This window comes from Alligator mississippiensis, chromosome 1 (assembly GCF_030867095.1).
Source record: "Alligator mississippiensis isolate rAllMis1 chromosome 1, rAllMis1, whole genome shotgun sequence".
Taxonomy (NCBI): Eukaryota; Metazoa; Chordata; order Crocodylia; family Alligatoridae; genus Alligator; species Alligator mississippiensis.
The window spans coordinates 304192602-304217887 of NC_081824.1; the positions used below are offsets into that span (position 1 = coordinate 304192602).

At 46.4% G+C, this 25286-nt stretch overlaps 1 protein-coding gene across 1 annotated transcript; it reads right to left on the bottom strand.

The window, feature by feature from the left end:
- Window positions 1-8992: 8992 nt before the first annotated feature.
- On the bottom strand, window positions 8993-11891 carry NYX (nyctalopin; the record flags this gene model as incomplete). Its single annotated transcript, XM_006265222.4, has 1 exon — window positions 8993-11891. A coding segment is annotated over one exon (1437 nt), but the record flags the coding sequence as incomplete, so codon positions are not given.
- Between the last annotated feature and the right edge of the window lie 13395 nt (window positions 11892-25286).

The window sequence follows — 25286 nt, forward strand, 5'->3', positions numbered from 1 at the left end:
GCAAGTGGGCATTAGCTGTGAGTGCAGCCAGCAGGTTGTGGAGCCCCAGTGTGAAACCTGCAGGCAGTGTCTACAGCTGATGCCACCACCCACCCAATGCAGCAGAAGCTCCTGCCTGGGTCCACAGCTGATGCCACTGGCAGGTTCCAGGTCGGTGCTTTGGGTGGGAGCTTCCACTGCACTGGGAGGATAGTAGTGGACACCGCCAGCAGGTTCTGCTTTGGGACTCCTGGACCTGCCAGCAACATCCCCAGCTGATGCCACCACCCACCCCCTGTGGCGGAAGCTCCCACCCAGGTCCACAGCTGATGCCACCATGTCAAGAGCTGATGCTGCTGGGCAGAAATAGCCCCACTTGCCCACCCAGCACCACATGGTGGCTGGAGCCAGAGCTACCACCTGCCCGCAGGGCAGATCCATTGAGTTGGTAACTGCCTCCCTGCAGGCTGGATCAAACCAGTTGACTGGCCAGATTCAGCCCCCGGGCCATATTTTGCCCACCCCAATCTATAGTGGGGCACATCTTGTTAAAACATGGCATCATTTTGTCAGTTAATAGTCTAATACTTTATTTATGTTTATAATGTTGTATTAGCATTATTAAGAGCACCTGCCTCTCAGCAGAAACATAACTAGGGGTGGATGAGCAGGGCATCAGCCTCAGGTATGAATTTAGGGGCACAAGAATGGCAACTGCAGTGACTGCCAGCCTGACTGCTGCCGCTGCCACCCAGGGTGCAGAAACTCCTTGGGTGTTGCATTCTCTGCCCCTAAATACACATGAAAACATCTAAGGTGCATCTCTACCCTGCCATTTCATGGTCCAAATCAAATCATACCTGATTTGTGGTATAATGAAACAGTTTGACACTCGGCTCTAGGGAACAGGATAAGCACTTGAGATGGAGTTCCCTTTACACATTTACATGGTAGTTTTATAACTGTCTACCTTGCTGTTTTTGTCCATGATCTGGATGCATAAATCTGTGTGAATGCAACTGTACATGCACACAAGTTCCAGAAAAACAATGACTTAGGGACAGGGGGCTTCCCATGTTTTAGCCTCAGTAGCTGCAGAGTTAGGACATTCAACCAGGGAGCCAGGGACCTATTTCTAGGTACTATCACTGACAGAGGGGTTACAGAGTCTTCATCTCTGATTTTCTAGCCTAGTGCTCTAACTATCACACCACAGCTTAGGTATTGCTTGGACTCTTCCCTGGCGCTCTTTTGAAGCTGATCCACTGCCACTTGCAGATTTTATATATATGCATTTTTATAGGGGATTCTATTCTGTTTCAAAAGAATAGGGTTGGGACAAAAGGTGGTGGTGTTGTCTTGTATATCAAAGACATACACTTTTTCCCTGGTTCAGGAGGAGGAAGACAGTGAAGCAGACAGCATTTGGGTAAAGGTGAAAGGTAAAAGACATGGCATTGATATAATGATGGGGATTTATTATAGGCCACCTAATCAGGAAGAAGAGGTGAATGAGGCACTCTTCAAGCAGGTGACAAATCCATCCAAAAGCTATGGGATGGTACTGATGAGAGACTTCAAGTTTCTGTATATCTGCCGGAAGAACAATGCAGCCAAACATAAAATGTCAAGCTAGTTCCTAACTTGTGTGTGTGGCAGAAGGCCACCCCTGTTTCTTCCCATAAACTCTGCTCTGTGACAATTTGGTTAGGATGGGCCCTGCAGAGGGTACACACCTTATCCTATCTCTTTAGGTAACCTGAGCTGGATACATTCCTGAGAGAGGGGGGAAACCTGCTCCCTCTGCCTACGTGACTGGTATCACATACCTGGGTGAGGGGCTTCCTCCCTGGGGAGATAAGAACTGCCAGTCTGCCCAGCAACTAGTGATGCATTTCAAGTTTCAAATAGGTTGGCTGACCATTGGACCAGGTAAATGAGGTCACAAGGGCTACATAAGTTAAGGACTGCCCAGGAGGAGGGGGTGGCAGCCATGAAGAAGGCTCAGAGAGAGAGAAGAGCTGAACCATCTGAAACTTGCTCTCTCTCTCAAAACTCATGATCAATGAACTGCCTGCCTCCAGAGGGAATCTCCACCTGCCTCTGGATGATACTTGTGAGTAAGCTACCTGAGATCTAACTAGATAGATAGCTTGCAGTAACTCAGCTATGGGAGTTTGCTCTATGGGATTTCTCTGATATTGCTCTACCCAGTACCCTATTTCAACCCTACTCCTTGTAACCAATAAAGTTCTCCGTTGTACCTAGCGTGGAAGATTTATTGGGAGTGGGTCTAGATTATGCCTTGGGGTCCCCTTGGTTCGGCTGACTAAGGGAGACTACTACTTGTGCTTCCGACTGAGGGAAGCATCCCAAGTTCTTGAAGTGAATCAAATACCCTTGAGAGCTACTAGGCCTGTGTTTCCCAGGATGCGCAGAGCCAGAATCAAGCCCAGCCCTGGGTGGTGGCAGTGTTACCCCCAGGCTAGCGGGTGTGCTCCAGGAAGGGGGTCAGCCAGATGTGAAGCGCCCCCAGGGAGGCACTCGGAGTCTGGAAGGAGGTCGGGCGCGGTGAGGTGGGTGGCTTAATGCAGGAGTGCCCCCTACTGGCCTGCCACAGTGTGGAAGACAACTTTCTGTTCTAGAAGGTGGAGTATACAACTAGGAGATCATCTGTCCTTGGATCTTGGCCTGACCAGCAGGGAAGAACTGGTGAAGGACATGAAGGTGATAGGTAACTTGGGAGGAAGTGATCACAATATGCTATAATTCCAAATCCTGAGACAGGGAAAGCATGAGATTAGCAAAATTAGGATGCTAGATTTCAGAAAGGCAGATTTCATTTGACTCCAAGAGCTAATAGGCATGGTGTCATGGGGAAATAGATTGAAGGATAAAGGCACCCAGGAGGGCTGGGAGCTCCGAAGAGGTACAGTATTGGAAGCCCAACAAGAAACTGTCCTGACACAAGGGAAGCACAAGAAGAAAGGCAAGAGACCAATGTGGCTGCATGAGGAGTTTCTAAAATGCCTCAAATGCAAAAGGAAAGTATACAGGCAATAGAAGAATGGGCAGATCACCAAAGATGCACACCAGAAAATAGCAAGAACCTGCAGGCACAAAATCAGGAAGCCAAAAATGAGCTGCACCTGTCAAAGGGGGTTAAGGACAACAAGAAGATGTTCTATACATATGTTGGCCAGAAAAGAAGGACCAAGGAAGCTGTGGGTCCTCTGTTAATCCAGGAGGAACTCCTAACCAAAGATATGAAGAAAGCAGAGCTACTCAACACCTAGTTTGCCTCAGTCTTTGCAAAAAAAAAAGGAAGGTGCCAGACACCTAATAGAGATTACCTGGATAAGGAAGGGGGCAAACTGAGGGCAGAGAGAATAAAAAAGACTGTCAGAGAGTTTCTGTTGGGTCTGAATGAATTCAAGTTATCAGGGCTGAATGGGCTTCATCCTAGCATCTTGAAGGAACTAGCAGAGGAGATCTCAGAGCCCTCAACAATGATCTTCATGAACTTGTGAAAGATGGGCCAGGTACCAGAGGACTAGAAAAGGGGCAATATAATGCCTCTTTTTTTAAAAAAAAGCAAGAAGGAAGCCCCAGGGAGCTACAGGCATGTTAGCCTCACCTCAATACCTGGGAAGTTACTGGAGCATATCCTAAGGAAGGCCATTTGCAAGCGTCTGGAGGAGGAGGCTGGTCACAAGCAGCCAGCATGGATTTATGTAAAACCAATCCTGTCAAACAAACCTGATCTCCTCCTTTGACAAAATAACTACTTGGGTGCATGAAGGGAATGCTGTGGATATAGCATATCTGGACTTCAGCAAGGTTTCTGACAAGGTCCCACACAACCTTCCCATAAACAAATTGGAGAAATGTGGGCTGGATAAAACTATTACACGGTGCATAGATAACTGGCTCAATAGCTGTAAGCAAAGGGTAATTATTAACAGGTCCATTTCAGAATGGCAGGAGGTTTTGAGTGGAGTCCCACAGGGGTCTGTCCTGGCTCACTGCTGTTCAACATATGATGATTTGGATTGTTAATAAACATGTTAATAAAGCTTCTTGAGCAAGTCTGCAGATGACACAAAACTGGGAAGGATTGTGAACACAAAGGATGTGAGTGCAATTCAGAAGGGTCTTGACAGATTGGGAAGCTGGACTGGAGCTAACATGATGAAATTCAATGCAGACAAATGCAGGTGCTACATCTCAGGTGGAATAATCAAGAACACAAATACAAAATGAGGGATACCTGGATGGATGACAGCTCTATGGAAATGGATTTGGGAATTTTGGTAGATCACAGACTCAATATGAGTCTGCAGCATGATACAGCCGCACAAAAAAACCAATGCAGTTTTGGGATGTATCAATAGAAGCATTAGGCATAAGACACAGGAGGTAATAGTGCCTCTCTACTTCGTACTGGTTAGGCCTCATCTGCAATACTGTGTGCAGTTCTGGCATCCACATTTGAAAAAAGACAAGAAGTTAGAGAGGGTCCAGAGGCAGGCAATAAAGATGATCAAGGGCTTGGAAGGCAAACTATACAAGGAGAGGTTGAAGGAGCTAGGCATGTTCAGCTTGCAGAAAAGGTGCTTGAGAGGGGATGTGATAGCTATCTTCAAATATTTGAAGGGCTGCCATAAAGAAGAGGGAAAGCACCTTTTCTCTCTTGCTGCAGAGAGGAGGATGCAGACCAATGGCTTTTAGTTGCAGCAAAGTAAATTTAGGCTGGATATCCAGAAAAACTTCTTCACTGTTAGAATAGTGAATCAGTAGAATAGACTGCCTATGGACTTTCCATCACTGAAGGTGTTCAAGAATAGGTTGGACAGCCACTGGTCAGAGATGATCTAGGTGTAGCTATGCCTGTGTTGTACCAGGGGTGTTTCCCATGCTTCTGGGCTTAGCTGTTTGCTCCTGCCCCCACTTTACTTTTTTCTGCTATGTGTCAGGGTGTTTTTAAGTTTTCCTGGAGTCACTGGGTGTTGGCTACAGCTAAGACTGGTAACTTCGCCTGGGGTGTGCTGCTTCTCCTGCTAGGAGAAAAGCTGGAGGTTCCTGGCTGGAGGGTCTTGCCTCTCCACTCTGGGTGAGACTGATAACTGTATTTGGGGTCAGGAAGGAATTTTACCCCATGGTCAGCTTGGTATGGACTGTGGGAATTTTGGCTTCCTCTGTAACAGAGGATATGGCCCTCTACCTGGGACCTCTTGAGCGTATACTAGCAACCTTTTATAGAAGCAGGGCATTAGCTGCTGTGGCTCCCCTGCTTTACCTGTGACAGGTTAGGGCATTAGGTCTGTGTTGTGTCAGGGTTCATAGTAGCCATATGTAAAGTTTAGATTATGGTTATATTGGATGGTTGGGCTGGGGATGATCTTATCTTAGTCAGGGGGTTGGACTAAATGGCTTTTGGAGGTCCCTTCCAGCCCTACTTTTCTATGACTCTATGATTAGTTAAATGGATGGAGAGCAGTGGGGAAAGTCTCTGCCCCATTGGGAGCAGACTATAACCCAGAAACCCTTCCTCCTGCAGGGCAGCATCCATTTCACTGAGCCATATGGCCCCTGGCTGTATGTATCTGTCTCTAAGCTGCCCTGGGAGGCCAGCTTCAAAAAGAGTGCTGGAAAAGGCTCTGGATAATATCTGACCCTTGGTGTGGTAGTTAGACTGCTGTGATGGAAAGTCAGACATATAGGTTCAAAGTCCCTCTGGAACCCATGTCTCTGGCTTCCTGCCTAAGGACTGTGAACACTCAGCCACTAGAGCTAAAACATGGGAAGAGCCCACAGATGCCTGTGTGCATCCACAAGGAGCGCACATACATAGCTGTTTACTGACCTGGCCAGTGCATGCTCACTCTGTGCACACACGCTTAAGCGTCCACACTACTGGGGAAATAGGATTGTTACCTATGCCCCAGTAGTATTTTTGACCCTTATATGGCTAAAAAAACCTCTGCTGCTTAGAAATGCAGAGGGAAACAGAATTCCAGCCTTGATGTGCTTACTTCAATATCCTGGAAAAATTATTTCTTGCTACTGTAAGTAAGCATACTGAAAATAGCTGCTCTACTTAATTAGTACACTGAGGGTTTGTCTTACCCTCTAAAACAGAGTCAGATTGGTTCAGTGAGACCCCTAGATCTATAAAATATCTTTCTATATCAAGTGGCTCCTGCTTTTAACATTTTTTAAAATAAAAGACAATAAGATAATGGAATATTTTGTCTATTATAGTACCTCATAACATGACATCATGACCTTATATGACATGACCTGACTTGACATGGTTTCTCACATCATATTCTGTTCTACTGTCAATGAGATGTAATGACATAATGTGCAAATTAGCATTTTAAGAACACAAAATACATTCCACAATGGATTATTTTACATTTCCCTGTGTAATGTAAAAATACTTTTCATTTAAAATACTATTTTTTTCTTCTGTGGCAGACTTGCCAACAGAGCCCAATGCATCAGGCTCGAGAAATCTCCAGTGTGATTGGTGGAGCATTTCCACCAATCAGGAAGGGATGGGGAGGAGTCTGCCCAAGAGTCTGAACCTGATTGTGAACTGTGCTTTTCAGGTCTTACAGGCTTCAGGGGCAGAGCCCCTGGAGAGAATAAAAGGACCAGCGTGCCCAGCACACGGCAGATGCATTGAGGGACAAAGAAGCAAGCAGGGCTAAGAAGAGCTGTCCAGCAGGCATTTCCAGTTGCCCTGAAGGAGCCCCAAAGACTCCCTTCACTGGAGAGACTCGGCGATTGGCGCCAGCTCCAGACAGTGCATGGGCCAGTGCACAGAGCCCAGACCCTGGCAGCTGCTTGAGGCAGCTTGGGGTGCAACCCCTGGCAAGCAGCCAGGAGTGCAGCGCATGGGCTGGTGCATGGAGCCCAGGCCTGGGAGCCACGTGAGGCAGCTCAGGTCTCCAACTCCTAGCATGCGGCCAGGGCCCGGTGCAGGCAGTGCTGCACAGTGGATCCCAAGCAGGGACCAAGACTCTGGGGGCCATTCGAGGCAGCTCAGGTCCATCACTCCTGACACGTGGCCAGGATCTCACACGAGCGGTGCACAGTAGACCTGTGTGAAGCAGCTAGTATTCGTTTCGGATTCGGCCAATTTGGGGGACAGTGATTCAATTTGGTGATTCAAATCACTATCCCAAATCAATTTGCCTAAATCTGATTTGGAGATTCAGCTGCTGCCGAATCTCCAAATCACACAGGCCCATCCCCTGCTCCTCTCCCAGCCTGGCAATGGCTGGCCCACCCGCCCCAGCTCCTGGCACTTTGAAAAAAAAAAGCCCTGACTCCCCACTGCCCCCCATTGTCCCATGCTGCATAGAGGGCTCTATCACAAGCCCCCCTCCTCCCCTGCTGTCTCAGGCCCCCCCATGGCTGCCCTGCCTGCCCCAGCTCTGGCCCCAGGGGGGCACCAGGGGAGCAGGGGAGGGTCATGGGGCTCATAGAAAAGCCCCTCATGAAGCATGGGGTAGTCGGAGGCAGCGCGGATCGCCCCCCTGCAGGGCAGCACCCATTGAGTAGGAGCTTTTTTTTAAAGCACCGGGAGCTGGGGTAGGCAGGGCAGCCATGTGGTGGCTGGGGGAGCAGCTGTGTGTCTGGAGGGCTGGGGGAGCAGTCTGGGATGGGGCCTGGCAGGAGTCCCCCCATGGTCCCTTCCCCCCACCTCCAGCCCCCCTCCCTTGCCCCCTACTTACCAGCTCTGAGTCCAGCTCCAGCTCCCTGCTGCAGAGGGTGGGGACTGCCTGAATCATCAAAGCTCTCTGAATCTTTTCCGAATCTATTTGGAGAGCTTTGAATCAATTCAGACCTTTTTATTGGTCCACTGATTCATTTTGGATTTGGAGATTCAGCCACTGAATCAGGCCAAATCTCCTCCAAATCGAATCAACACCTGAAGCTTTGTACAGCCCTAGTGCACCGCTAGTCCCCAAGTAGAGGACTGAGCTCCGGTGTCGCATAAGGTGGCCTGAGCCTCCGACCCTGGACAAAAGGTTGAGCTCTTGGTGCACAGGGCCATGGACAAGCAAGATCCCAGGAGGCTCCTGCCAGATAGGAGCAACGTGCCTGCGAGCAAAGACCCCCCCACCTGCGACCCGTGGAATCGTGAGTTGCCCGGGGAAAGGGATTCTCACAGGGGAGGGGGAGTTACCCAGGTGGTAAGGCTGAAGGGAAGCCCAGACAAGGGAAGGCTTCCTTAGGTCAAGGGGTGCTCTGAGGGGATATCCCTAGAGATCTTGTTGGGGGCTGGGAAAGCACTGAAGGGTTATGGATACCTGATAGTGCTGCACCTCATATTTTGTACATTATTATACTTGTAAATTTATAGTTATAAGATCTTTGCTGGGCCTCTGCTGGACCCTATTTGCATTTAGTGATTGCATTTAGTGCTGGACTCTATTTGCATTTGCTATTTGCATTTAGTGATTGTTCCCCTATACTTACCTGCACATACATACCTGTACTTATTTGTTGTCCTCCTGTATCTCCCTATGTTTATCAGTTTTGGGCCAGCCATTTACCCATGCAGGGCCTGATGCCCTTTTGAGGTAGCATAGATCCTTAAGATATAGTATTACATAAGAATTGTGCATTTTATTTATAGAGATGTACATTAGGGCTGTGCAAAATTTCACCGGCTGTTTTGATTTGACACTGTTTCAACTCATTTTGAGCTCAAAACAGCGAAATCGAATCAAAACAAAGGGCTTTGAAACAGCCTCAAAACAAAATGAGGCTAGTCAAAATGTTTTGAAAGTTTCAAAGCAGCCAGCAGCCAGGTGGTGGGAGACTGGGAAGGACCAGGGCTGAGCTCAGTCCTAATGTAAATATGTACAAGTTTTGACATTTTATTGTTATATTGTGTAATATTGTGCCTTATATTTTGTGTACCTCTATATTTGTGTATTAGTAGTTTAGTAGAGTCTATAACCCTGCTTGGAAAATCCACTGGGACCCCTTGCTGTCACTTACCTGTGTTTACCTGTCACTTACCTGAAACCCCAGTGGTGGTGATCCATTGTAGAGAATAAGGTTTATAGTAATATATATATATATCCGAGTATATATACTGTTATACATATATATCTGTACCTATGTTTATTTTTATGTCTATTTTTATGCATTTATGTAAATATTAATAAATTTGTATATTGTTTAATATTGGCCTGGCCTGGCTCTGTAGGGAGCGGGGAAACTGCACTTAGCTTGCAGTTCTCTCCCACAGCACCTCTACCTACTGACAATCTCCTTCCATCAGAAAGGGGAGTACATACCCTGGATACACCTGGGCTACACTTCTTTTTTTGTGGGAACTCATGTCTAAATACAATTTAGCAAAAAATATCAATTTTGTTGAAATGACAGTTTCTGACAGAAAACTGTCTTCATGAAAACTTTGTGGATGGATTTCCTGTACATGAGCTGGTTAGGGGTGTCCAACTCATGTGGCCCTGCCTGTCGGATCTGGACCACAGAGCTCCTTGCAGCTCCAGCATCAGGGCACCAGCTTTGCAGCACAACTGCCAGAGCTGCTGCATTAGCACAGCTCCAGAATCCAGCAGGGTGAACGTCACTGCTGCCCCCCCCCCCTTCTCCTGCCACCAGTTTTAGTCACTAATGCAGACCAAAGACCCTACTAATTCAGTAGTGAGCAAAGGGTTTGTGGGGCAAGCAGCAGCAGCATTCACCCTCTGGATTCTAGAGCCACACCAATGGAGCAACACCAGCAGCTGTGCTGGCAACACCTGCTGCAATTTAACCCCATGGGCAACCCTGATCTAAAGCACTGATGAGAAACTCCTGACTGTGGCCGCATCAAAAGCATTGTTTTCTTCTCAACTGCAATTTCCAAGTGGATAATAAGCCATAGATTTTAGCACAGGCTCCCAAGCTGTTTACTTCTCATCACTATGTAGCTCCACTGTGGTGAGTAGAACTGCACCAGTGTCACAAATCACAAGCAGAGGATCAGGCCCTAATGATCTACAGAAGAGGTTCATATTTTACAGCCCAGTCCTACTTCCATGAATGCCAATGGAAATTCATCCCTGAATGTCCATGACACCAGGAATGGTCCTATGTGAATAAACGATTCAGGTTTATCTTGATAAGGAGACTCTTCCAATTCACAGCTGGAAGAGGAAATCAACTGGTCCAAAGATGCCTGTGTGCACAAACTCTTTGCTATTGAGCTCTGACAGTGGACATGGGGCTTTCAGATATTTAAGAGAAATACCCTGCCTCAAGAAGATTGTACAGCTCCCCAGGAGAGACCCATGCCAAAACCTCAAATCCAAGCAGCCCTTGAACTGTGAGGAAGATGTGGAGCCAAATCCACATCCAAACCCAGCAGCAGAAACTCTTCTCTAGTCGCTACATGCTACAGACTTCCTACATAGCACTGTGCCCAAGGGACTCGGGGGTTATTTAGCCTGCAGAACAATCACTGCTTGAGCTGCAGTGAGTGGCAGAAGCTGAAAAAAATAGGTGATAGATGTAGTATGGTATCCTCCTACCCCTGAGGAAACCCCATCAGCCAATCCATCCAACTGGGTGGTGTTGGTGAACACTTCAGTGGTGTTTGACACCTCCCCAGGAGTCCCTTCCTGGAGCAGAAACTTAGAGATAAGGCTGCTGAACTTGCTTTCTGTGGTAGAGTGAGGCTCCTCCGTTGGGGTGGGACTGTAGGAAGTGACATTTAACTCCACTGGGTCTAGACAGTAGCCTTCTGGTGATCTGTCAAAAAGTACATCCATCAAGTCAATCCCAGCTACTGAAGATGGGGAGGCACAAGGAATATCCCTGACGAGTCTGTAGTTCTCCATCCACTCTTTCAGCCATTCAAGCCTGCAGTCACACTCCCAAGGGTTCCGGAAAAGATAGAGCCTGCCCAGGAAATAGACTGGCTGGAAGACAGAGAAAGGCAGGGTGGTCAGGTCATTGCTGTTCAAATGCAGCGAGATGAGACTGGTTAGGTTTTCAAAAGCTCCTTCTTCGATGTAGCTGATCCTGTTTCTGTCCAAGTGGAGAATTTCCAGCTCAACCAGATCCTGGAACCAGGTGTGGGACACATTCCTGAGAAAATTCCCACCAAGACTGAGCATTTTCAGATGCCTCAGCCCACTGAAGGAGGTTTCTGGGAAGTCACTAAGTAAGTTGTCATTCAGGTAAAGGTATTCCATTTTCTGGCAATCCTGAAAGGCTCGGTCATGAATAACATTTATTCTGTTGTCCTGGAGATTAAGATACTTCAGCCTGGTCAAGCCCTGCAGAGAATTATGGGCTACAGCTTCTATCCTGTTTCTCTCTAAGTAAATGTGGGTCAAATTCTCCATGTTCCTTATAGCCCCTGGGATCCTTCTGAAATTGTTCTGAAAACAGAAGAGCTCCTGCAGGGCTGGGAGCTCTATAAAAATCCTATCTGGGATGTTGAACAGATTGCAGTCAGCCAGGTCCAGTTTGATGAGCCTTTTGAGAGGGGTGAACGTCCGAGTGTGCAGGTAGCGGATGTATTCGTTGTGGGCCATTTTAAGCTCAGTCAAGCTGGGCAGCCCCTTGAAAGCTCCAGGAGTGATGAAAGAAATATTATTGTGGTTGAGCGACAGGGATTTGAGGGAAGGCAGGGTGCCGAAAGCTCTCTCTGAGAGCAATTTAATACTGTTTTTATCCAGGTTGATAGAGGATGCTTCACAGGGGAACTCACTGGGGATCTGAACGAGGCCGGCACGATCGCACAGGACAGAGCAGCTCCGCTCCTGGGTACACATGCAGTTGGTGGGGCAGGAGCGCACGCAGGCCCACACTGCTTGGATACAAGGGACACAAAGGATAACTGGAAGAGGGCAAAGCACCAGAGCCACACAGGTAAAGGGGGGGGCAGGGGGGGCGGGGAGAAGTGGGGATGAAACAGAGGAAATTGGTAAATGTTAGTTATGCTTTATGCACACATCTCACCAGACCATTAATAATAACTAGCACAAGTTTGCTAACTGAGAGCAATGAACTTCCATTGAAGTGTCCAAGAGAAGGGTGATTTTTCTAAAGAGCTTACCTTGGGGTCCTACAGCAGGGGCATAATCACTCTCAAATCCTACTGGATTCCTCCCAAATGCATGACACATTTGCATACACACTACCCATGACTCAGCCTGTCTCTGGGGACAGGGGAAGTGGCTGCAGTGGGGGTGGGCGAATAAATCAGTTGGGCAGGGTTTTGGCTCTTGTCTGGGGGCACTGCAATCAGTTCTGCCAGCTGTCAGGGAAGAATAAATAGTTGTCTAGGGAGTTTGATTATCTGTAATTGTTACCTATCTTTTTTTATCCCTGTGATAAACCCACCCATTATGACACTTTTCCACTAGTCCTTGGGCAGGCACTTTAGTATAAGAGGGACAATCAGCTGTTATTTGTAAGCTGACCAGCCATCCTAAATATTTCAGGAGTGGCCCAGAGTTCAAGTCTGTATCTCATAAGAGTGCCTGAAATGGTAGTTCTGTTCTGCCCCAAATTTGGATACTCTGTTCTGCGTGTTTCCCCAGCGTCAGGCAGCGTCATGCTAGAATGTTGCTCCATACATGCAAATGAGCTCTGCTACTTACTAACTGGCTGTATTGCAAGGGTATAGCCATGTTCATGTAGCACTAATTAATTCCATCTCTCAGTCAGTCCTGAGGCTGCACCGACCATTGGGGCACCTTTGATACAATTCTATCTCTAGCAATAGTAAAAAACCTGCTCACATTACCATGCTAAGGCAGCTACATTAAACTATTTCTGCTTCTGATTACAGTACTGCTGGTCCTGAAGTCTGTAGTGGGCCTTGGATCTCCAGACTGTCCCCGACTACATCTCAAGTTTTGGTGCTGAAATGTTGGACATCTTAGTTAAGGGCGGCCATTCCCACAATGCATCTGAGGAAAGGCATGGGTCAGGAATGTCTTTGGGACACTTGCTCCTCAGTCTAAATATTTCATAGTAAAGGTGGCCTTCTCTTCCTCCAGCAAATGAGCACGACTCACTGCCCAGTGCTCAATGCTTCCTATTGCCTGGACTAACGGGAAGTGCATGGCTCTCTTGCTGTTTGGCTGTGTGGTTAGGACGAAGCAGATGGATATACACAGATGCAGAGGACAGCAAAAGCTCCATGCCTCAACTCAAACAGGAGGCCACTTAGACCTCCACAGACAGATGTGTGTGTGAAGAGAAAGCCCAGGAAGCAGGCAACCTGGAAAGTAAAATCTTTAGAGAGAAAGCTAAAAACAGATTTTTTTTAATTTTTTTTTTGGTAATTGCTCTCTCAGGTGTGTCCCACTTGTTACTCAACTGGAGTGCGAAGCAGCATCTGAGAGCTACCGATGTAATCACTTGAAGAAAATTGGTTGTATTGCTTCCCACTGAGTAATCTGTCTACTGCAGTTTGTCATCTCTTCTACAGATGCTACTTTTCCATTATTTGGGCATCAGCTTAATTGCTAACCAACTTTATTCTAGCACAGTGGTGTCACATATTTCTTGGGGGGCTCCTGGCTACCAGAATAAGCTAATGGAATATTTTGACTATTATAGTATCTCATAACATGACAGTAATGGAGGAGACCACTCTCAGGATTTGTGCTTTCAACATGTAAAAAGGAAGCTGTCAGACTGAACTGTGCGCAGTTGGATTTGCTCCCCTTGGGAGGCTCATGGTGCAGTGCTTGTTGGCTGTGACTGCCCTTACATGGTTTGGTTTTTGTTGTTTTTTAAGACAGACAACTACTGCTGGTGATCATGTTCCTATCATGGTTAAACCTCATGTATTGATTGAACTGTTCTTTGAACCTTCCCCAAGTGTTTTCTACATTCCAATCCTGTTTAAAGGTGACCTGCCTGGAAGCTTTTAAACACACTAGTTGTACCCTCTTTTGCTTCTTCAGGCACCAATCCAGGAAGACAAACCTCATGGCAGGCCCCCACCACTGACATCAGTGGATCTCCATGTGGGCACAAGGGCTGGCTGGCAGGTATCAGGACCACCTAATGTCTAAGGCATATGGGAGGGGGCTACATCCCAGAAATATATGATATGATATGATATGTTTTTTTCTATTACAGATGCAGAACCTGTCTAGCCTGGAGACTCCACGGTGACTAGAGAAGTAGCAAAATGGCAGCACTACAACAACAGGAGCAGTACAAGCTACACATTTGAAAGTGGAGTGGGATTTTTTTTTCAGGCTTTTTTTCCCCCTTAACCCTATTTAGCTGCACTGACTAATTAATATTTTGAATAAAGAATGTCCCTTTTTTAATTCAGTGCCCAAATCCTTTCAGTGAAGGCATTGAATATCTCCTCCAGCAAAACAAGATAAAAAATAAGCAGAATAAAAAAGGAAAAATTCAGGATTTTTTTAGAAATCATAAAGAATACAAAAGCACGATCCCTTTCAAAGCAGTCCCTTGCATGTCATTTTGAAGTCTGGTGAGGGATCAGCAACTTTCAATCCCACATGTCCACAGCAGACCTTTTTACTTCAAATTGCCTTGCAGATGTAAATAACAGTGGATGTCAGGAAAGGAATAGGGCATAGATCACTCTCGAAATATCCAGTTCACTGCTCTACCTCTATAGTATCCACCCCTGCCACTGTTGGAGACAGGATACTGGGCGAGATGGACCATTGGTCTGACCCAGTATGGCACTTCTTATGTAAAAATTTCTACTACACAGATGTGTAAAGTGAGATACAGGGAGATTATGGGTATGTCTAAGCTGCCATCTGATGGTCTTAGTGAAGTTCATGGGGACATACCCATGAAGCTCAGATATTGAGCAGGGTAGCTGCAGTAGCAGGTGGCTTATCATGAGCTAGCCATGCAGGTATTTACCAGCATCCTGGGAGGCCTCTGAAGCCCACACCAAGCTAATGCTGCTGTCACTACTCTGCTGTTGGTACCCAAGATCACTAGTTAAAAGCAAGGTTGAATATGTCTGCACCTTTGGACTACAGTGGAGACATATCCTAAGTGACTGTATCAAGGTTGTATAGTGAGTCAGTAGGGAAATTTTTAAGGCGGGAACCATTTTTCCCAATTCCCTGTTCACCTTCTAATCACTTGATTTGCTGAAGAAAATGTGAGAGTCCAAATCAAATAAAGTTGTTTTCTAGCCTGCTGAGCTACTAGGAACTATTAGTTCTTTGTACTGGATGTAGAGCTGCTGCCAACAGCTTGCCACAACACAGAAGTCTGCATTGTCTATTTGCAAATAAATCTCCTTAGTCTGCCTAACATGCAGAATCCCTGACTGGATGCAGTCCAACCTTGGCAGACAACATCCTTTAGCCAGAAAGAACTGAGAAGAACCCCTTCTCTGCAGTGCTTTGCCCTGTCCTTTTTGAACAGAGGTGTTCTACCCCAAATCACGCAGCCAAACACCACAGACCTTTGGGACAGGTCAAAATTCAAACCTGAAAATTGGTGTGGATTTTGCACCTTAAGCCCATTTCTATTCTCTTCTGAAAGTAGATCTATTTTCTTAAAAAAATAGCAATGGCACTGTTCTGCTGCCCTTGTACCTGTCCAACAGAAAGGTCCTAATTTTTCTTTCTTTTTTTTAAGTAAGTGGGGAAAAAGGGAAAATGCTTAAGGCTTCAGCAGGAGACGGGAAAATATTTTGCTCCAAACATTTTGTTTCAGAAACATGTGTGCTCCTTAACTAATCTCTGGTGCAATTCAGGCACCTGGGCTGGCTGGAATTTACGTCCTATCATCTGACAAGAGCAAACTTTGGGAATTTTGATTAGTGTCAATTTAATTAAACCTGTGTAAAATAAAATGATAAAAAAGCTCTGTTTAGGGACATCACTGAGATTATGGAATAAAACCTCCATTTGAATTGAGTTGATTTAGTTTTTTTACTTCTTTAAATAATGCAGTCATTCCTTCAGGTCAGTTTTTGCAAGAATGAGTGTGAAAGCCAGTGAGACATCCAAGTACGTTCTCAGTGGCACAAAGAGAAAAATACTTGAAAACATATTGAATGAGCTTAAGACATTCAGAATGATTGGTCTCATCTACTAGTACAGAAATAAAACAACTACTCACCATTTAAAATGATGGCAAACATCACCTTGACAATTCACTTGTGGCATTTCAGGCCTGGCAAACAGAGTTTGGGGTATCTAAAAGTACATCAAAAGAGCAGAGATGATTTCAGGACATTGCCATTTACTCACATTTGTTCCTGGATATACGGTCTATGTCTAGAAAGGAAGGATCAGGAAACACAACACCTTTCCCAGCTGATTTCAGCTTGATCCCTGTTCCCTAAAGTTTAAACCTGACAATGGATTATTTTATTTTTATTTTTCTTTCTCACTGACCTTTTCAGTGAATGCTTCAGTGCTATCCTTTACACAGCTTTTCACAAGGACTGGCCACAGCTCTTATCATGAGGTGCGTCGATGAAATATTCCTAGAGGGACAGGAGGAAAGGAAGAGCGTCAGGCTGCTGGAGACTGGGCGGAGCACTAACCCTTCAGATGCATTTACCCAGCAGCATTATTGAACTAGCAATGAACAGCCATTAATAATAAGCTGAACCTTAACAAAATAACTCATTTACCCATTAATTACATTGCTTACCTAACAGGGCAATGGCTGCATTCTCCCTGCTCCTCTGGAGCTTGCCATTAGTCGTACTAGTCTGTCTCTGAAGAGTTGGCATTTTTTCCCCAAAGCTATTATTTAATGGGAGGAAAATCCTCTGTGTCAGAGGAGGATTAGTGGGGATGGAAAAAATGGGCCTGTCCTTTAAACCTCCAAAGCACAACACAGATTGCTGATAAACCAATCTGCTTCATTCTTCCCCATCCCCCACCCAAAATCACTTCAGAGTTGGACCCCTGCCAGACAACTAGCCCTGCTAGGACTCTAGGCGAAGCCATCTCATCTCTCCAGTGCCTATTACATAAAAGAGAGGAAGGAGGGTCGATGTAATCATATTTGGGGGCAAGCATAGGCTTACGTTTCAGCTACTTGAAATGGTGATTGATCAGCTCTCCAGACCCACATAAGAAAAAGCTACCACCAACTTAAGTGTTGTGCTGCAGTCTAAATCACATGCCTGAACCTGAGCTCTCATTGCATGGGCAAAGGTGAAACTCCTTGGACTTGGAAGGTGCTACTACACTATGTTAGGATGAACACAATCACAAATGCAATCACCTGTCAGGACTAGGATGAGGCAGGGTAGCTGGCTTTGCAGGTAAGGAAAATACCGTGAACAAACTATACCTGGACTTCTGAAAGGCTTTTGACACAGTCCCAGATGCCATTCTTATAACTAAACCTGAGAAACATGGGCTAGATACAGGATTACTGTTAGATCGATACAGAATTGGTAGAATAACAACACGCAACAGATTAATGGATCAAGTGGTATGGCACAGGGGGTGGGGTCTGTTCTGAGTCCAGTGTTGTTAACATATTTATTAATGTCTTGTTTCCATATTTCTTCATGCCTTGGATGCATAAATCAAGAGTATATAAACCAGGCTTGCAAGTGACACAAAACTGAGAGGGGTTCAACATTTTGCAGAGCAGGATTAGCACCTAAACGGATCTTGCTAACATTGGAGGACTGGGCTATAGATAACAAAATTAAATTCAGCAAAAGTAAATGTACTGTGCTATGCAAGGCAAAAAGGCATGTACACACACAGATGAGGAGATAAGTGGTTTGGCTGCGGAGATAAGTGGCCTCTCATCACTGGGAGGGTCTTGGGGTTATAGCAGATCACAAGTGCAACATGAATCAGCACTGCAGTACTGTCACAAAAAAAGCAAATGCATTTTGTTTTTATTCAGAGAAGCATGTCTGCAAGACACTGGAGGAAGATAAGGCCACTGTGCTCAGCATGGCTGGCCTCAGCTGGAGTAGGCTAGCCAGAATTGGGCCCTGCATTTTAAGAAGGATGTGGAGGAATAATAAAAGCTCACTTAGACAAGTTTCAAAGATGATGAAGAAATTGAAGCACAGGCCATATGAAGAAGGTTGCAGGAACCAGATATATTTAGTCTGGAGAAAAGGAGTTCAAGGAGGAAAGTGATACCAGCTTCCAAAATATCTAAGAAGTTGCCATAAAGAAAAGGGAGAACAACTGTTCTCCTTTCCCAGCGAGTGTCAGTCACTTGACTGTGTGATTAAACTCCAGTAAAGCAGATTTAGATTAAATTTCAGGAAAAAAAACTTTCTATAGTGAGAACAACAAGGGGAGCCATGGCATCTTCACAAGGGGGTTTCAAGGGCCGGAGAGGCATTTGTCTGGAATGATTTTGGCATAGCACATGTAGCAGGGTTTATACTGGGTGCTGCCTAAGGGCCTTTGCAGTCATTACGGTTCTGCCATCATGAAACTTTTGTACTGAAAACAAAGGCTCCAATAAAACCAGCAGGGGAAGGTAGACACAGGGAGATGCCTAGTATCTGTTACTCCTGGGAAAATACTGTCTGTCCTGTCTAAGACCGTGTTCTGCTTGCTGTGCTGAATGTCAGCATGTGGAAATGGTAAGAACAGGCTCTGCCTGTGGCAATATTCTGCCAGGCAGGACATGAGACATTATTTAAAGTCTCTTCTGACAGACTAACAATGATTTCTCTCAAATGTGTCTGAGTGAGTGAGTGATCCCAGCCTCTCTCATTTCATTCCAGCATGTTAACAGTGTCTGGAAAAATAGCCTTATTTCTTCCTTTCAAATGAATTCAATACATGGGATACAGCTGGCTCCAGTTAATCTGTGCTTGGTTCCTCTGTACATCAAGGCACCTGAAAGATTTCAATGGCAACCAGTCCCGTAATGTGCATTGCGCCATGCAGCACACGCACCTGCTGTGTTATTTTTGTTTCATTTTGACAGCCCCCTCAGCCTTTGAGGAGCCTCCGTTAGCTTTGAATTAGCTCCTCATGTTGGGAAATCACTCTGTCAAAGAATTCATCTAAAATTGCTGGGAGACCTTAATTCACACAAGCATAGAGCTGGCAAACTGATGTTAGCCTAACTAGGTCTGAAGTAGGGGGACCAAGAATGAGCTCTATGGTGTGACAGTTAAAGGAGAAAATTAACTCCATTTTGGAGGGTTGGGAATTTGCTGCACTGGAGACAACTCCCTCGGCTACAGGCAGATCCCTATGTAGAAGCCTGGCCAGCGGGCAAAGACCTTGGGGGCTGAAAAAAACACAGGGTCAGACTTTTTCCAGGCATTCAGCATGTACAACCGTTGTACAATTTGAGGCAGGGCCTCCAGGCAGCATTGCCAACTCTCTTGATACTTCATGCTTTGCTTACTGTCCCAGTTCCTGGAGTCATGAGAATCTCAGGTCTCATGTTTTTAAAAGTATTAGCTGTCAACCCTCAAGATTGTGGAGAACAGCTTCAAAAAGTTATCTCCTTACAGAGTCAAAAACCAGAAGGCCAGTGAGGAAAAAAAATCCAGGTGTTGGCAGTTTTTAAAACCAGTTTTTAAACTAATCTTGTGATATTTTGTGGGCCTGACTCATGATTTTTGGACCACCTAGAGCTGACCATGCTGTACAGCAGTGGTTCCCAACTTTTTTTTCCCATGCCCCGCTGCTGGGAGCCGAGTGCAGCAGTGGTGGTGGCCCAGGGGCAGGGGAGCTCCCAGCACACAGCGTGGCTCATCTTTTCTGTGCGGTGCCACCAGCATTGCCCCTGTGACCCTCATTTGGGTTGCGAGCCAGGGTTGGGAACCACTGCTATACAGGGTGTAACACTTGAACCACTGGTCATGTTTGGCTGTCATCCATGTGTTTGATGTCCATATTGATTTTATGTCCTGTGATAGTTTGGGTGGTGGGGGGCCAGGTACAATATGATAGGTGATCTTCTGTGACAAGCTATTTAGAAACGAATGAGGTGGTCCTGAAAGAATCAAGCTGGTGAGGATTTCCTGATGAAAGTGATAGCCACATTTTTCCTGTTCCCCAGCCATTTGGACCAAAATGAAACCATCTGCCTGTGACTCAGTCTGAACACCGAGGGATACACCAACTCTTGTAGAAAATGTAAGGCAGTGGTTTCTAAGGAGGGTCACTGACCCCAAATGGGGCTGAAGCATGGTCATGAGCCCCACAGAAATTCAATTATAGCAGGTGGGCCTTAGAGCAGTAGCCGAGAAAAGGATACACAGGGATGGAGGGTGGGGCTTGATATGCAAATTTGAATGAGGACATGATCATCGAAGAAAGACTATTTATGCTGTTTTGAACTGAGCCAACCAGCTTTAGCCAAGATTTTGGGGGAAAACTGAAACTTTTTAATTTAATTACATTTAAATTGAAAAAAACAATCTGACATATCTTTTTCCCTGGCTGAAGCTGAAAGTCCTGTTCAGGAGCTGAGTTGACAGTATCTCTGGAGCTCCAAACACTAAACTAGTTTAGAGGTGTCTGAAAGGTTTGTATAATTGGAAGAGGCATCAAAACAGCCTGTGCCATTCCCAAAGATGCCCTAGACTTGTACTCTGTGAACAGACCAAACAGGATTTGCAGAGCTGACCAGCTAACGTAGTCAGTGCCACAAGACTGCAAGTAACACATCCCCAGGTGCTAGGGGGCAAATCCTACATTTGCTGGGCACAGAGAACAACAACCTGATGCCCCCCACAGATGTGTGCGCTCATTATAGCTAACTTTCCATTACATTTATATCAGTAACAAAACTCAGGCCCTCAAAATAATAGTGTTATCTGGCAAGTTTTGTTAGCCTTTTGCTGATCTAATATAACAATATCTCTGCTACTATTGCCCTTTTTGACCTGAGCAATTAGCTAATATTCAGGGCCATGCAGGTTTCTCTATTAAGAGGACAAATTCATGACAGAAACAGACACACAGTTGATGCAATGCTGTTTATTTCCAAAGAATATGCAAAATGCCCTATTTTCCTGAACACAGAAGGAATCAAACAGGTAGACTTACAATTCTAGGCCCCTTTCCTGCCACTGCTCTTTCATAGATTCATAGATTCATAGAAGTAGGGTCGGAAGGGACCTTGTAGATCTTCTAGTCCGACCCCCTGCCCTGGGCAGGAGAGAAAACTGGGCTCAAATGACCCCATCTAGGTAAACGTCAAGCCTCCTCTTAAAGACCCCCAAGGTAGGAGCCAGCACCACTTCCCTTGGAAGTTGGTTCCAGATCCTAGCCACCCTGACTGTGAAGTAGTGCTTCCTGATGTCTAGTCTAAACCTACTCTCTAGCAACTTATGGCCATTATTCCTTGTTATTCCAGGAGGTGCTCAGGGGAACAAGGTCTCTCCCAATCCCCGCTAGTCCCCCCTAGTAAGTTTATAGATGGCCACCAGGTCCCCCCTCAGCCTTCTCTTGTGAAGGCTGAACAGGTTCAGGTCCCTTAGCCTCTCCTTGTAGGGTATGCCCTGCTGTCCCCAGATCATGCGAGTGGCCCTCCTCTGGACCCTCTCAATGCTGTCCACATCCCTCCTGGAGTGCGGTGCCCAGAATTGGACCCAGTACTCCAGCTGCGGCCTGACTAGTGTCACTAGAGGGGAAGGATCACCTACTTGGACATGCTCGTGATGCATCTGTGGATACATGACAAGGTATGGTTAGCCCTTCTGACCGTGTCCTCGCATTGTCGGCCCATGTTCATCTTGGAGTCAATAATGACTCCAAGATCTCTTTCTGCCACTGTGCTTTCGAGAAGGGAGTTCCCCAGCCTATAGGTATGCTGCTGGTTCTCACTGTCCAAGTGCAGCACCCTGCACTTGTCAGTATTGAATCCATCTTATTTTCATTTTCCCACCCCTGTAACCTGTCCCGGTCCTGCTGTAATCTGCCCTTCCCTTCTAGAGTGCCCACCTCACCCCAAATCTTGGTGTTGTCTGCAAATTTAAACAGGGTGCTTTTCACCCTGTCATCCAAGTCGTTAATAAAGAAAGTAAACAGTGCAGGGCCAAGGACCGAGCCCTGGGGGACTCTGTTGCCCACTTCCCTCCAGGTCAAATATGACCCGTCCACCACCACTCTCTGAGTACGACTCCTCAGCCAATTTGCAATCCATCTGAGTGTGTAGGCATCAATGCCACAGTTGCCTAGCTTTTTAATGAGAATGGGGTGGGAGACAGTGTCAAAGGCCTTCGTGAAGTCCAGAAAGACCACATCCACCGCGACACCTGCATCCAATGATTTTGTGACCTGATCATAGAAGGCAATCAGGTTGGTCTACAGGACCTGCCCCTAATGAAACCATGCTGGTTGCCCTTGAGCATCATCTCTGCTGCTGGCCCATCACAGATGTGCTCCTTGATAATCCTCTCAAAGAACTTCCCCAGGATTGAAGTAAGACTAATGGGCCTATAGTTGCCCGGGCATTCCCCCTGGTGGGACTGTGCACCTCCTGGGTTAAGTGCAGGTCCTGTATTTCAGCAAGGACCCTTCGTGAGTGGTCAGACCTGACTGACTGCTTCTCCCAGCAGATGTCCGGGTAATTTAGATCACCCATGACAACTACATCCCTTGCCTTAAGTGGTTCCGCAAGCTGACCTGAGAATTCACACTCCAGCTTTTCCCCTTGGTTGGGAGGTCTGTAGTAGACCCCTAACATTAAGTCCCTTTCCCCATGACCCAGAGCACTTTAGCCTGCCCCTCCTCAGACCCCATCCTGCTGGTTGAGGATGTGTATTGCTCTTTGACGTAGAGCGCCACACCTCTGCCTTTCCTCCCCGTTCTATCCCGTCTGTATAGTCTATAGCCCCTAATGTTAACCGCCCAGTCATGGGACAAATCCCACCAGGTTTCTGTGAGCCCTACTATGTCTGGGTTTGAACTAGCTATCCGGAGGGCAAGTTCCGCCTGCTTATTCCGCATACTATGAGCATTGGTGTAGAGGCATTTAAGGCCTTGAATTGGTGCGTGTGCCACCCCCTGATTCCCAGGACTATTTGGACTCCTGTTGCTTACCGCTTACCTGGGTACTCCTTGTGCACGTCACCTGTCTTAGTTGGGAGGTGTCCTCAAGTCCTTCTGTGGCTCCACCCCCTGGCGAAGCTAGTTTAAAGCGCGCTGCACGAGATCAGCCAACCTGGAAGAGAAGACATGCTTGCCTTTAGGAGAGAGGTGTAGCCCATCCCACCCAAGCAAGTCCCCTGTGCGAAAGTATGGGTCGTTATCCAGGAACCGGGGGCCTGCGTGGTGGCACCAACTTCATAACCACCGGTTGACCTCGCCAATGCAGGCCTTGTGTCACCATCCACACCTACTCACCAGGAGAATAGAGGAGAATACCACCTGTGCCTTGGCCCCCAGGGCCTCAAAGTCCTTCATGATGCGGTCTGGGTTGCCTCTGGCTGCGTCATTTGTTCCCACGTGGATGAGAACCATGGGGTACTGGTCTGAGGGTCGAATGTAGGCCTGGATCCTTTCAAAAAGCATGTCCATAACATTTTTTCAGGTGCATACTAATGTTGCTCTGTAGCTCTCTTGCTGTCTTCTCTGGGTCCTTTTGTGACATTTGTGTTACTTCTTTGTCTCCCTATTTCTCTCTCACATGTACAGCCTGCCCATCTCCAGTAAAAAGTACCCAAGCATTAGCACTTGCATTCAGCCCCTGGTAAATCCTCCCCACCCATAGTGTGGCTCTTATTGTTTCATCTATCTTATTTTACAAGGAGCATAATTGCATGTTGCATCTTACACCCACTGAGGTGTCACTCAGCCCCTAACAGCACGCTTTTTATGGCTGGTATTCTCCAACAGATGACATCTTCTGCATCCTGTTAACCCTGGGGGAAGGCCCAGTAGTTCATCAATAATGTTCCAAGGACAAAGAGCAAGCAACAAACATTTTCAAAGGCACCTTCTCTCCTCAGTCCTTCCTGCACTGAGATCCTGGCTTTCCTTCCCCTCTTTAATTCTTTCCCCCGAAGGTTTGCCTGTACCTTCTCCTTTGTGCCCTGTACTGCCTCTCTGCCTCTGCACACCAGATCCTCCCCTTGCTCTCTTCCCCACCTGCTGTGACTCCCCTCCACTCCCTTCCCAGAGGGGCAGCATCCTCTCCTGTTACTAGCACGGGTCTGTGGGCTGTCTCATGTTCTGCTGAGTTGAAGGATAAGGATGGTGCAGGGAGAACAAAGAAGCAGCTTACAGGGTCTGCAGACATAGACGGATCTAGGATTTTGAAGAGAGATGCAAAGGTGTGATACATCATCACATAGCACAATGCATTTTTCTCTAGTAAAAGAAAAGTAGAGTCTTTACTATGTTAGGAGCCCAGTGCTATATTATTCAGTTTAAAATCAAATCAAAAACAAATATAACTTTATTGGAATGTGCAATAATTTGCAATATTTTAAAAAGCCCACAACACACTAAGTAAAAATAATCAAAAGGTGTTGTTTAACTTGTCATACATTCATTTTAATAATATGTGTACAGGGGACCCCCGCCATTCGCAGGGGATACATTCTCGTATCCCCCACAAATGGCAAAATCTGTGAATAAGGCACTACATTCATGAATGCAGTCTGCATTCATGAATGCAGTGCCCCCAGCGGCAGGGTGGGGGGCACAGCTCCAGCGGTGGCAGCGGGAGCACGGCGACAAGATCCTGGTGGCAGCAAGCACAGAGCTCCCAAGGATCTCCTGGAAGTTTATACAGTATATTTAAAATGAGGGTTCAGCATTCATGAATATTTGAAACCGCGAATAACGAGGGTTTCCTGCAACTCCTGCATCTCTCTTTCAGATTCATAAAACAAAATCTAGCCTTCTTGAGCAACTTGACAGTGTATCCAGTACTTTACTGAAAGTTATTTCCACACCTGAGTCAATGTTCACCTGTGTTAATGTTTTTATCTAGAATTAAAAATATTCTGTAGGGTTGTGAAATAGGAGCTAGTTTACCAGGAGCAGCTAGCTAACAGCCTGCAGAATTGCAGAACAAAGGATATCTTGGTTAGTGAACCGTCAAGACCATTAAAAATGAGAGCAGGTTATTAACACCTGTAGAATGAAGCTTAGAATGGATCAGGTAGATTACAATGAGCCATGAAGTCCAATGACTCCCTCATTGCTGCCTGAATAGAAATGCTGCTGTCACTGCCAGGCGGTTGGTTTTAAACTTTGGGTGAAGGAAGAATTAAAAGGGGAGGAGGGGGGGGTGCTGTACCTGCATCATTGTACTCCTTCCCTGCAGAGAAACCAAGAGAATGGCCTCAGCGCCCCTTAAACAGGTCATGG